General features: G+C 32.3%; 1 protein-coding gene across 3 annotated transcripts; it reads right to left on the bottom strand.

Annotated features, from left to right (window-relative positions):
- Positions 1-1,012: 1,012 nt before the first annotated feature.
- Positions 1,013-10,143, bottom strand: LOC11443283 (histone-lysine N-methyltransferase ASHH3). Of its 3 annotated transcripts, none has more exons than XM_024785358.2 (14): positions 9,989-10,143; positions 8,504-8,568; positions 8,088-8,214; positions 7,760-7,868; positions 7,521-7,620; positions 7,172-7,250; positions 6,901-7,072; positions 6,683-6,763; positions 6,232-6,334; positions 2,793-2,850; positions 2,581-2,665; positions 2,408-2,453; positions 2,012-2,112; positions 1,013-1,449 (listed from the first exon to the last, which is right to left on the bottom strand). In XM_024785358.2, the coding sequence occupies exons 2-13, from the start codon at positions 8,519-8,521 to the stop codon at positions 2,041-2,043; spliced, it is 1,050 nt and encodes a 349-aa protein (XP_024641126.1). In that variant the 5' UTR covers positions 8,522-8,568; positions 9,989-10,143; the 3' UTR covers positions 1,013-1,449; positions 2,012-2,040. The 3 variants fall into 3 exon arrangements, with proteins under 3 accessions (XP_024641126.1, XP_013452402.1, XP_024641127.1); XM_013596948.3 differs by having other exon boundaries at positions 1,013-1,441; XM_024785359.2 differs by having other exon boundaries at positions 2,793-2,820.
- Between the last annotated feature and the right edge of the window lie 2,700 nt (positions 10,144-12,843).

Genomic DNA, 12,843 nt, shown 5'->3' with positions numbered 1-12,843 from the left:
AAAAATAAAAGGTTTTTATAAAGTAAAATCACAAACTCGTTTAAAATTGTTCGAGTTTACTGACAATGTGTCAATATTTAGTGTCCGATGTGCATGGAACAAGATTACTTTTCATGGAGAGACCCGTGAAAAACAAAAAACAAAAATGGCCATTAGGGTTAGAAAGTGAACTTTTGTACGGATGAAAGCCTTGGAGAAGAACGAAGTTGTGCATAAACATTCCACCATCTCCCAGGATCTTGATTCAGTCCTTTGTGGCTAAAATAAATGTAAAAGTTAACTTTTGAGCTATCAAAATCTAAACATTTGACTTTTTGATAGAAAAGCGGAACATGTTTTGTTTGTACTTGCTTTTGTAGATTGTTAGTAAGGTTTAATTATTTACAAAAGTTTAATTAATAAATTATATTATTGAATCCATATGTAAAACTTTTGTACACCAATATATATAACTTAAACTCTCTACATATTTTTTTAACTTTTAATCCCCTTTTTAATTACGGCTTTTGATCCTCGAATTTTAAGTCAAATCTCTAGATAGCATCTTTCACAAAAAAAAATCAGTCAATAAAATAAGTTTTAGATTGAAAGTATGAATCCTCGAACGCCTACCTTGTTCAAGAACCAGCTACAAATTTTCAATTATATCAAAATAAAATGAGAGCTACTTTTAAAACCCACCTTACCAAAGGACAAATTGTTCGAAGAACCAGAGTTCGATTATTCGTTCATTAGGTTATACCTACATCATGTCGAACTCCAGATTACCAAGATCCCCTTCCTCTCGGAATCAAAAGATCCGGATTTCCCCCTTCCAGATGGGGGTGGAAAAACAAACCCAGGAAAAGAAAGAACCAACTACAAACCCAGCCAGAACAATAACTTAACAACATCCAGTCATTAGATAGCTGCATCATTGAGCTGGCTTTAGTGTAATGTTTAATATATAAAAATGAAACAAGATTGAACATGAAACAAGTTAACCAAAATGTTTCTTGAGAATACAAAAGTCTAATCCAGCAGAGAAACTCCAACTTTATTGGATACAAACCTCCATGTATTGAACAAGAGTAATGCATTAAACAAAAATTTCAGGTTTTTCTCTCCCTAATTCATCACTAAATTATGAGTTCCTTATGCTAAAAAATGGTCTAAAAAATAAAAAAAATACACTTGAATTGATACAACAATTGCAAAATCCCTGTAAATGGAGCAACATGAGTCCTCACTTTACAGTACAATCAGGATTTGCATAGAATACAAGGGTTTCTTCCAGGACACTTAACTTGGAAGAAAAGAAAGAAAAAAAAATTATTACCACTTTCATATTTCAATCAAATATGACTTGTGTTGATGTATCCCTCTTCATATTTTGTTTGATAGTACAAGAATTATGCACATGCAATGAAAGAATATTGTCTCCAATTTTCACTTCCTTCACCTGCACCTCTGAACAACACAATAATTAGCAATCTTATTTTGTCCATTTTTGCTAATAACAACAACTAGTTAGCTAATGTTTGGTAACATGTAACAGCAGGAGAGCATGGAACAATTTTGAGAGACATTTCTTAAGATGTTTTCATAAGCTATCTCGGATAGCTTATAAAAATAAGCTGAAAACAACATAAGGACATACCGTAAGCTATTTTCATAAGCTGTCCCAAACAGTCTCACAAGTACTTTACGAAAATAAAACAATTAATCCCTTCTGTCGTGTATTCCCGATTAATGCAGCCTCGTATGTTTCAATTTTAGGTTTATAGTATTAAGCGAAAGGTTATATTATACCAATGGGGTTAGGTTAATCCTACTCCACTAGTACCGATAGGCGGCATGGGGGAAGAAGCACTACACTTAGGAATCAACAACACGAAAACTTTATTAAAAAAAATCCTTCCTTTCTTATCGGCGCTGAGGTCATACAGTCTCACAAGTACTTATGAAAGCTCAAATAAGCGAATTGAAACAGGCCCAATGTCATACAGATAGATGCAAAAGAAATACTCACATGGAAGTGATTCCTGCTTAAGAGTTGCATCACAATCTCACTAGTTCCCAATCTTCTTTTGACATGTCATAGATTTCAACACAACCATCCTCAAACATGATCTGAAAAAGTAAATGCATGTTCATATTTAATCACAATTTTCATCTAAAGTGTCAAAACCCGGCTAAATAATCTCTAGAATTTAAAGGATACAGACTGTCACTGAAAAATAGTTTTACACTGACATCCAATAAAAATCTATTATTTTGCCACAGTTCCACTTTCATAACTGCTTTTTAAAATTAGTGGTACTGGTGTGACATGGACAGATGGAGACTTTCAATTGGGATGTTAGTGTAAAACTAACTAACTAATTTACAATGACAATGTAGGTCCATTAAAACTCTAATCTCTGACCTTGTGTTTTCGAGAATATTCATCGAACCATTTAATAATCCCAAATCTGTAGCATTATAAAATAAATTAGAAAACGATTGAACTTAACTTCAACTATAACATGAAATTAAGGATAGTATCACAAACTTCACAAGGATAGTGCGACAATTTTAAAGTAGAAAATTTTAATATACCTCAGATTTCCAAGTTGTTTTATCATAATAACTTCATCGATGCAATTGAGTAAGCATTTTGAATGGTCAACAACCCGAGAACTACCTGTAAAATCAATACAGCAGAAAAATGGAACTTTCGTATTGTAGAAGACAACAAAAAGAAGGAAATGATAGCAGCAGATAAATCAAATAGTTTATATATAACGAACAAAATAAAGAAACAAGCTTACCAGTTTGCAGGCCTCCATTCTGATAAACCTGTCCAGACGAAAGCAACCCACAATTAGTCTGGAATGTAGACAATTATACATTAGTAATATATATTCAGTACATAACTAAATTCAATAACAGTGACTGTGCATCATCAGAAAGGGAAAGTTCATTCAATCAAATAAAGGAACAGTCATTCCTTTCAGAAAGGAACAGTGCATCTTCATATCTATTCTCTAGAGAATCAGTCTAATTGTTATTTTACCTTTATATATTTTCAAACCAGTAATTATCCTGATATCTATTTTCAAACCAGTAATCATCCTGATATTAAAAAATAAAACCTAAAATCCATCAATCATGCTTTATTGAGTCTTGAACTCTATTCTCTGAATCTATTTGTATTGATTTTCTGCATTTTACATAGAGAACATAAATCTATTTATCGATTGTTCTAGATGACTAATTAACTGACAGCTGTCAGTTCGTTGAAGGCAGTTTGACAGCTGTCTACAGATGTCATGAGTTAGTTACAAGGGAGACTATTGACTGTGGTAAGGACAACAGGAGCTGTCATGAGCTCTAGCCAAGCAATTCTGAGCTATCATGAGCTCTAGCTAAGCTATTCCCTTACTACACTTTCTACATGATGTCCAAGAGCAGAGTTCTTGCCTGCAAGTACAACCTAAGCTGTCACAACCAGGGGAAAGCTAATTATCTCAGGTGTCCTCCTGAGCTATCTTAAGATCATTCTGCTAAGCATCAAAGCTAATCAGCGCCCTAGATTTTGAATTCGATGGATATAAAATCATTCATGGACCATTACCTAATAACGCAGGTAATTAGGAATCGGTCTTTGCAAAGGTATCAAAGCTAATCAGTGCTCCAGATCAAGTGTTTCAATCAGCACCCCCATTCTTCACAATTAGGTTATTAGCAGGGCTAGCCCCGGTAATCGTGCAACGTGCACCAGTTTTTTTAATGTCCGACATGGTGCCAACATGGTGGAGCCATGTTCCGACGGCGTGGTGGATTCCGTTCCAGCCTCAGTGCCCTATTAATCAACACTGTTTCGCCATAGCCCGAGCCCGCAATACTGCATTTATATGGTAGATTTATGGCGGGCTGCCATAATCCCGACATTTGCGATAACATCGGCATGCACTTTGAGCAATAATCAAAAGTGTATCGTTTTTTCGGGAAATAAAAGATACAATTACAGTAGAGTAATTAATTTCTGAAAATTATGATATGAAAAATATCTTATAATATTCTTCATATCGTGTTGAGTCCCACATCGACTAGAGATACAGCATAAAGTAGTGCTTATAAGGTTTGGACATTCTTACTTTACAAGCTGGATTTGTGTGGTTTAGATAAGCCCAAAGCCCAAATTTTAAGCAGGCTGTTGCGTCATTTGGGTTAAAAAATGTAAGTGCAAGCCTTATAAGCGCTATCTAAGTCCTATCTCTATTTGATGTGGGCCTCTCAACAAACTCCCTCATGCTTGCAATTGGTAATTTGACAATCTAGGTCATATCTCTATTTGATATGCTCCTGATTCGTCATTTAAAATGTCGACTAATGTGGGTACCATAAAAGGGATCTCGACAGGTTGTATATATCGACCTTTGGCCTTGAAGGCTCAAAAACTTAAGTGCAAGCCTTATAAGCAATGTCTAAGTCCTATCTCTATTTAATGTGTGATTCTTAACACACTCCCTCGTGCTCGTAATTGGTCATTTGACAATCTAGGTCATATCTCTATTTGATGTGGGCCTCTCAGCACACTTCTTCATGCTCCCGATTCGTCATTTGAAATGCGGACTAATGTGGGTGCCATAAAAGGGATCTGAACAGGTTGTATCTTCCTCACTTTGCAAGCTGAGTTTTTGGGGTTGAGTTAAGCCCTAAGCCCAAATTCTAAGTAGGTCGTTTTTCATTTGGGTTAAAATAGCAAGGTGTCACTAAGACTCAAGAAGCACAAGGTCAGGCGATAAATGGAAATGTCGACCTTTGGCGTCGAAGGCTCAAAAACTTAAGTGTGAGCCTTAGAATGACAATCTAGGTCATATCTCCATTCGATGTGTGCCTCTCAACACACTTCTTCATGCTCCTAATTCGTCATTTGAAGTGAGGACTAATATGGGTGCAAGAAAAGGGAGCTCGACAGGTCGTGATTAATTTAGATTTTATTAAATAATCGTGAAAGATTGGTTTCCTTATTTATTTTTAATTCAGATTAGGAATCAAGTTTTAATAAGAAATAAATTAGTGTCATACTATTGTAATATACAGAGCATTCCTTTTCCTCCAACTATAGCTAGAGGTCCCTACAACCTCAACATGTTTTTATCAATACTTAAATTTCTATGGTGTAGTTTCATCATCTAAGAATAAGTTTTTATGTTACCATATGATTTGTTTGCCTTTTTAATTAAGATCGAGTCTAGTTTTAGTATAAATAGAAAGATTAATGTTCTGTGTTATAGTCTTCCTTTTCCTCCAGGTACTAAAGGACTAAACACTATAACTTCAACATTGATCAAAACTTAGGTTACAGAACCCTTATCTTGTGACCACTTCTCAAGGTCACAATGCAACAACCTTGCCTTTGTTACAAGGCTCGGCCTCTGAACCGCAAGTCCAACAGATTTTTATATTTGATAGTTTTGAATCATATATCGTCTACTTTAGGTTTAGCACCAATTATAAAAAATTTACGCTGCTGTTTCAAACATATTATATTGTTCACTCATTAAGCACAATTTCAACTAGGGGAAAAAAGAGTAAAAAGCATTCTAAGAATTTTATGAATTCTGAGGCGCCTCAGAATTCGTGAAACTCTGTTGATAACGGCAACACAAATAGTCACTAATAACTCATAACTCTGCCAAAAAAATAAAGGAATTGATACGCAAGCAAAACACAAACACATTCCCAGAAGATGGATTTTGAAATAAGTGGTAAGCAATAACCAATAAACTTCCCTCCCTTCACAATCCAAATAAGGATTTTTACAAATCAATGCACAATCAATATGTGTATCTATGAATGTTAGTACAAGTCACAATAATAATCTAATTAAACAGACACACTAGAAATCTCATCTTTAAAAGAATTCCAAAACTACCAGCCATGAACATATATATTTTAGAGTATAGGTTTTTTATTTTCTCATCAGACGTCACTAACTTCAGCAATCTCGCTTTATCATGATATGATATAATTTTAAAATCTGATAATATTTCCAACCATCGTCGACTATACTGAACAAATCATTCAAGATATGGGAGGACATACCCTAATCAATAGTCTAATGAAAATTTGACAATGTACAGTTATTCAACCTGTTCAAAAGCACTAGCTCACAACAGAGCTTTGAAATAACCGAAATTTGATATTTATTGAAAAGACATGGAGAATTAGAATCTACTATTTATGAGAAGATGAAGCCACCTGATATGCCACTAACTTAGGCTTGGTAGGTCGCGCACCCAGCTTACGCCTACACTGAACAGCACCACAGTGGCAATCTTGATCTGCACCAAATTGAACAAACCTGCAATTCCGTTAGAAACTTAGAATCCACCATCACTACAACAGATACAAATATCATTCCGGAGTCCAGACACCAAACTTTCATTAGAAGAGAGTTCAACTTATGGCCTGTTTGGATTAACTTATTTAAGCTATATACTGATAAAATAAACATTGATGAGACTGTTAGAGAGAACTTACAAAAATGGCTTATAACATGTTCATTAGCTATTTTCAGCTTAATTTTATAAGCTCTCTAGGATATAGCTTATATGAAAACAATTCGTCTTTATTTTCTTTTGTTATAAAAATAGCTCATACATACTTATGATGAGCACTTAAAGAGTGAAATCAAAGAAAGTACTCATACTGGTAGTCGTAAGTCAGATGTTCTCCCTTCTTTATATCACGACTTGCAAATATGCCGATTCTAGTTTCACCATCTATTATCCTAAAGATGGAAAACAAGAAAGAAAGAAAAAAAAACTTATTAGATGATGTGCCTTACTATTCATCTATCAAATAATGTCGGTTGAAATAAAAAGTAATACTTAAAGACCATGTGAATAAAACAATTAGAAAGTAAACCATTTCTGCATCTCAGTATTCGGGCAGCAACTATGGTTGATGTATCTTGACTTGTTTCCTTTATTTGTCGCATCTATCACCATATCTCGATTGATTTCGCATAAGTAGAAGTTTGTTTCCCCGCGATCTTTCATATTCCAAAGCCTCTGTTCGCATGTTTTATCATCGATAACTGTAGAAAGAGGTAACAACAACAATCAAAAGTAGGTCTAAAATAAAATAGGATTATCGTTCTATAAATGTTGAACATAAAAACAATTAACCACATCACCTTCTCCGACATATTCAATTACAAACTCCCCAAGCTTTATATCTTCATCTGCCACAATTCCAGATCCACATTTCTCAGTCTACAAGCAATATATTACAACTCATTATGTCAAATGTGGACATTATGAATAAGCAGATACAAGCAAACATTGCCTAAATAAAGTTTCTCTAAAATCTAAATTTGCAATGACAAATTAGGACCAACTTGCAATAAGAAAATCATATATTATAGTTATTCATAGTGTTGAGCATACAAAAAATAATACTTGAAAACCATAATAAAACATGTTGAAAGAAAATGACAGTATAAAACAAATTCCCAAAAATAATCCTGATTCAGAAGTTTATACCTTGACTAATTTCATCTTTTTAACAGGACGGTGCTGAAAAGCTTTGTTGAGACATGAGATCCCACATTTGCAGCCTGAAGAACAGCTAGACAGAAGCATCCTACAGGGACAGTAAGCATAAGGAACAAATAATGAACGATGCATATCCCAATCCCATTGATTCATAAAAAAGGTAGATTCATAAACTAGAAATGCTTGCCAACACATGAAAAACGTAAACCAAATACTTAGTTACTTACCCACAGTGGCAATCTCTACCACATACAGCAGTAGAATCAGATGACGATTCGCAAGAACAGAATATACCATCATCACTCTTTCTCTTGCGGTTCTTAGTGACATATACATCTTAAATTTTAATAAGGATCAACAAAAAGATTATCTGAAATATAAGTATAAACAGACAAAACTGCCAAAACAGAGAAAATGAGGGAACAAAAAACAACTGAAGATTGCATGTAAGCTCTGTTAAAGTAGATAAAGACAATCATAAAGCAAGGGTGATACTGTAAACATCGGAGATAAACAGTTACTATGAACAATCTGATCAACACTAATAAAGGATACTGCGCTTTATATGGGTGTACTGCGTTGTCCTGTTTTTAATCGAATCTGGAAGTTCAAAGTCAACAGTTTCACCAAGATTGTTCATCAGCTTGGTAAATACAGCTTCAAAACGATTCTGCTCGGAATTCTGTTAAACAGGGAAACAAAGGAACTCCCTTAACAAGCCAAAAGTAATCTAAAAAGGTAAATTTTTCATTGACCTAATGCCTGATAGAAATTGTCATAAGCACATACATATAGTGAAACATAATATAGTGAAACCTATCAGAACCGAAGTACAGTGTTTCAACACCATCTTAAAAGACCAACTTAACAGTATACAACTGCGGGATCAAAGAAAAATTCAATATTGAAACATAAATAGAATATTTGTGGAACTCAATAGAAAGGAATAATGAAAGAAAACATGAAACAACCTTTTTCATGATGGGCATGGAATCCACAACAAGACTCTCTTGCTTCCTTCAAAGGTATTCTCTGCCTATAGCATGAAGAACAGTTTGTCAGTTTTAAGTAAAAGTAATTCAAGGCACAAAATCAAAAGCCATCTCAATCTCGAGGTATATAAATCAAAATTAGCATCATCATTAAGATATATGCATAAATATACTATTCTTGTGCAACAAGACAAAACCTAGCAGCGGAAAGATGTTCAATAGTCAGGGTGATAAAGAATTGTAAGGACAGTTAATCTAAAATGAACGACTCAATCTAAAGATGCATACATATTTTGAAAACATATAACACCAATGTATACATAACTACAAACATCTAAGCAAATTGTAAAGTCATAAGCCATCTTATCTGACATTTTCATAACTTCCAATAACCGCATTTTCATTACTATCTATTAACTTCGAATAACCACTTTTTATCTGTTAACAATTTTGAAACACATGTGCCTATATAGAAGAACAATACAGATCCTACATAATTTAGTTTGTATTAGCAAGGATCAATTTAATTTCCTGAATTCTCATCATTTTCAATGCTTAAAACAAATTAGTTTACGCAATTTGCTATTCAAATTAATCTATGCAAATTAATGAGAAACTAATGTTAAACAGAACATACATAAAGTTCAACATTTTTCTTCACCCAAGCAAGAGAAATTCAATTCAATTCAATTCAACATTCAAACATACATAAAATAAATCTGGATACAAAATTCTTCAAAAATTTAATGACAGAAACAAATGTAAAATCCAACATACATAAAATTCTACATTTTCCTTCACACAAACAAGAAAAATAAATAAAATTTAATTCAACAATCAAACGTACATAAAAATAAATATGATACAAAATTCAGGAAATTTTATGACTTAAACTTCCACAGTCCACATTAAAAAATACATAAAATAAATTAGGATACAAAATTCTGAAATTTTAATGACAGAAACTAATCTGAAAATCAACATAAGAAAATTCACCATTTCCCTTCACCCAAACAATTAAAAAAAAAAATTTAATTGAATAATTGAACAATTGCAAGATTCAAACTTTTAAATTCCCGCTGATTTTTTTCACTGAACTGAAACACAAAACACTGATAAAAACAATTGAAATAACCAGAATTACAAATTATGAATTGAACCTATACACAAAATCTTGTCAAAAAAAAACCCAGAATTATTTTTTGATTATTAATTAATTAAACATTATAAAAAAAACACAATCAAATAGAATTGAATAAAAAAATTAAATTTTGACGAAAACCCAATAGAGTAGAGTGAAGAAAAATGAGAATTGAAAAAGAGTTAGAGTGAAATCAGCAAGAATCTAAAATGGGTTTGATTGCATTAAGCAGTGAAATTTCAGTACAGAGAAAGTACGGAAAGAGAAAAGGGTAAAATGGGTAATATGAAAAATTTAGAGAGAGAAAGAGAAAGAGAGAGAACCTGGTACTGAAAGAACGTTGAATTGAAAGAGAAAGAGAAATGAATTGAAAATGGAAATTGATGGTTAAGTACTGTGTGACTGTTTGGGAATGAAACTGCCGTTGTTGGTTGAGAATAGATATAGTTCAAAACAAACTGCAAAATTGGTTCTTTGTTTTTTTGGTACATGTACTTTGGTTTTTTTTTTTTAGGGGAAATACTATTTAATTTTAAAAAATAGAATAAAATTTAATAATATATTAATATACTAATATATATAATTTAATAATTTCAGGTATATATAATGACAAATTCTACGGTACAACAGAAAGTTCGAGTGTATAAACTAATTTAAAATAAGGAAATACTTTGTCGTATAAAACTAATTTTATATCAATATTTAATGAGAACTAGTGAGTCTTACGAAAAAAATCAATATATTACCACGTAGTCTCTTTTTTTTTTTCTTTAAACAATATTACCACATAGTCTATTTTACAATTTTGTTTTATTAAAAATAATTATTGAAACCATAGGATTACGTTGCAAACCCATCTGTATTGGCTTTAATCCAATTGAAAACATGATTTATCTAAAGAATTCAAAATTTGAACATCTTCATTGTATTAAGAACTATATCCAGTGGAGAGATTGCAGTTCAAGTTAACATCTGTTAGTCTACTAGGTTTATAGCCTATTAGGTTTTTTTATATAATCTCTTTTAACTATTTTATCATGCAATGTTTGTAACGCTCTCTTTGAATTATTTAATTATTTAATTGAGTCTAGAAGTTATTTAGATGAGTTTATATTATATTTATATAATATATGTGTGATTTATATAATTTATATGATTGAGGTGGTTTTATATGATTTTATGAGGAGTTGTGACTTATTTTATTGTCTAATAAAATAAGATTTGAAAATAAAATAAATATTGAGTTTAGGGGCTGTTTTAAGATTTTAGAGAGTTTTGGGGGAGAAAGAGAAATAAAATAAGATAATTGGAGGAGATATAAATAGGGAAAACTTAGTTTAGAAAAAAAAAAACATTGTAAGATTTCGTGTTTTTGACTTTTCAGTTGATCCTTAGATGTTTTTGAGTGCCTGAACATGTCTAATAATGATTAGGAAAGAATGTAGGATGAGATTGAACCTGGAATGAAACTTGTGGGATTCTGACCTGAACTCGCCATGGCGAGCTGAGGCTCTCGCCTCGCGAGTGACCCAGAAACAGAGTGACTTGTTAGGTTTTGCGACCTTTGTTGCACGAGTTGTTGAGGATTGAACCTTTGGGTAGTATTAAGACTTAATGATGAGGTTAATTATAATATGTGAAGCTGTTTAAGATGTGTTGTTGTTGATTATGATGTGATATAATGTTATATGCATTACTTGAAGAATATTTGAATATTTAAGATGTTGATGAATTGCAATTGATATTATTATGTCATGCTGTTTTTGTATGCTGCCTATGTTGCTGTTGTTATTTAACTAAGCTGCATGAGTCGATCTAAGTTGATGAAAATGATGATGTTCCAAATTATTGGATTAATATAAGAGGTTGTCGAATTAAGATGTTTAAGAGGTCGAGTCCATGCATTAGCATTTCATTGTTGGGGGCTTGATGCCCTGGAGCTTTATACTCAACACGTTGGAGTTTTAGCTCAAATTAGCGATGGGGGCTTGATGCCTTGTATTGGTACCACATGCATATAAGAGGTCTAAATTGCATAGTTGCATTTGTTGAGTCGAATATGATAAGTTGTTAAGTGGTGATTATTATGAACGACGTGATTTATGATATATTATTATCAATGTTGAATAATAAGATGTTTTTATGTTGTTAAATATAATTGTTGAATTATATGCTTAATATTATTGTTTTGTGAAATCTCACACCTTCTGTTTGAAAATGTTACTCTCCTTTGAAAAGTTGTGCAGGTTGCCTCTCATTTAGTTATCGTGGGTTTCAAAGGTGGGCAGGTTGTATTGATTGGTTATTGGTGGTTCTCATACAAGTTTGGTTGATTATCACTTTTGATTGCTTTATGTTTGTTTCTTCTTCCTACTTTACTTGAACAAATCCTTGTTGGTCAACGTTTAATTGGTTGGGTATTTGAAGCTTGTTTTACTTGATCTTCTTTGTTTCATTTGTATACAAGAGAAAATTTGTTGAACAACATAGATTGAGTGTCTTGTGCCTCTTGTCAATTTTGTTTGTCTCTAGTTGTTATGTTTCTCATATTTGTGTTGGATTAGTTTGGTTTCGTTTTGGTTTCCCATTGTCTTCAATTTGCCTTGGCTTGATTTTGTTCGGTTTTTAGTTGATTTAGTTTGTTTTGGTTCGTTTGGTTCAATTTGTTTGTTTGTTTCGTAAGTTAAATTCTTACAATTGATTTGTTTAGTTATTTAGTTCTTTTTATCTCTTTATCAATTTATCTTTTCTATTGTGTTTATGCATTTCTTAGTCTAGTATCTCAAAACTCAAAAATAGTCTTACTTAACGCTTTACTAAAGCAGTTAAAAAACCCACAACCGAGGATGGTGGGAACATAAATTTTCTATTATTCATGATGACTGAACTCCATCTAGATCTGTCACATTGCTTTGCACCGCTCAATGCATGACCAATTACAAATTTTATGATCACTAAACAACATGCTATTTTTTTTTTCTTTTATTAGTAAGAATCAGTAAAATGGTAAAAACAATTGAGTAAAAGGTAAAATTGAAAGAAAAGATTATACTATATTTTATAAGGACAAAAAAAGAGGTTTTTTTTTAGTGTCTAATATTGTTTTTTTTTTAAGGGAATTTTTTTTTTGAAAGATTTTTTTTGAAGGAAATATTGTTTTCATTGTTGTGTGGATTGT

Source organism: Medicago truncatula, chromosome 6 (genome assembly GCF_003473485.1).
Source record: "Medicago truncatula cultivar Jemalong A17 chromosome 6, MtrunA17r5.0-ANR, whole genome shotgun sequence".
Lineage (NCBI taxonomy): Eukaryota > Viridiplantae > Streptophyta > Magnoliopsida > Fabales > Fabaceae > Medicago > Medicago truncatula.
This window is presented reverse-complemented; position numbering and strand designations above follow the sequence as displayed.

Bases quoted from the DNA above. Each gene is read 5' to 3' on its own strand.
- LOC11443283 (XM_024785358.2), bottom strand. The intron at 6,764-6,900 runs GTTTACTTTCTA...TTCCATCTTTAG, and splicing joins AATACTGAGATGCAGAAATG to GATAATAGATGGTGAAACTA. The intron at 2,851-6,231 runs GTGGCTTCATCT...TCTACATTCCAG, and splicing joins CTAAGTTAGTGGCATATCAG to ACTAATTGTGGGTTGCTTTC.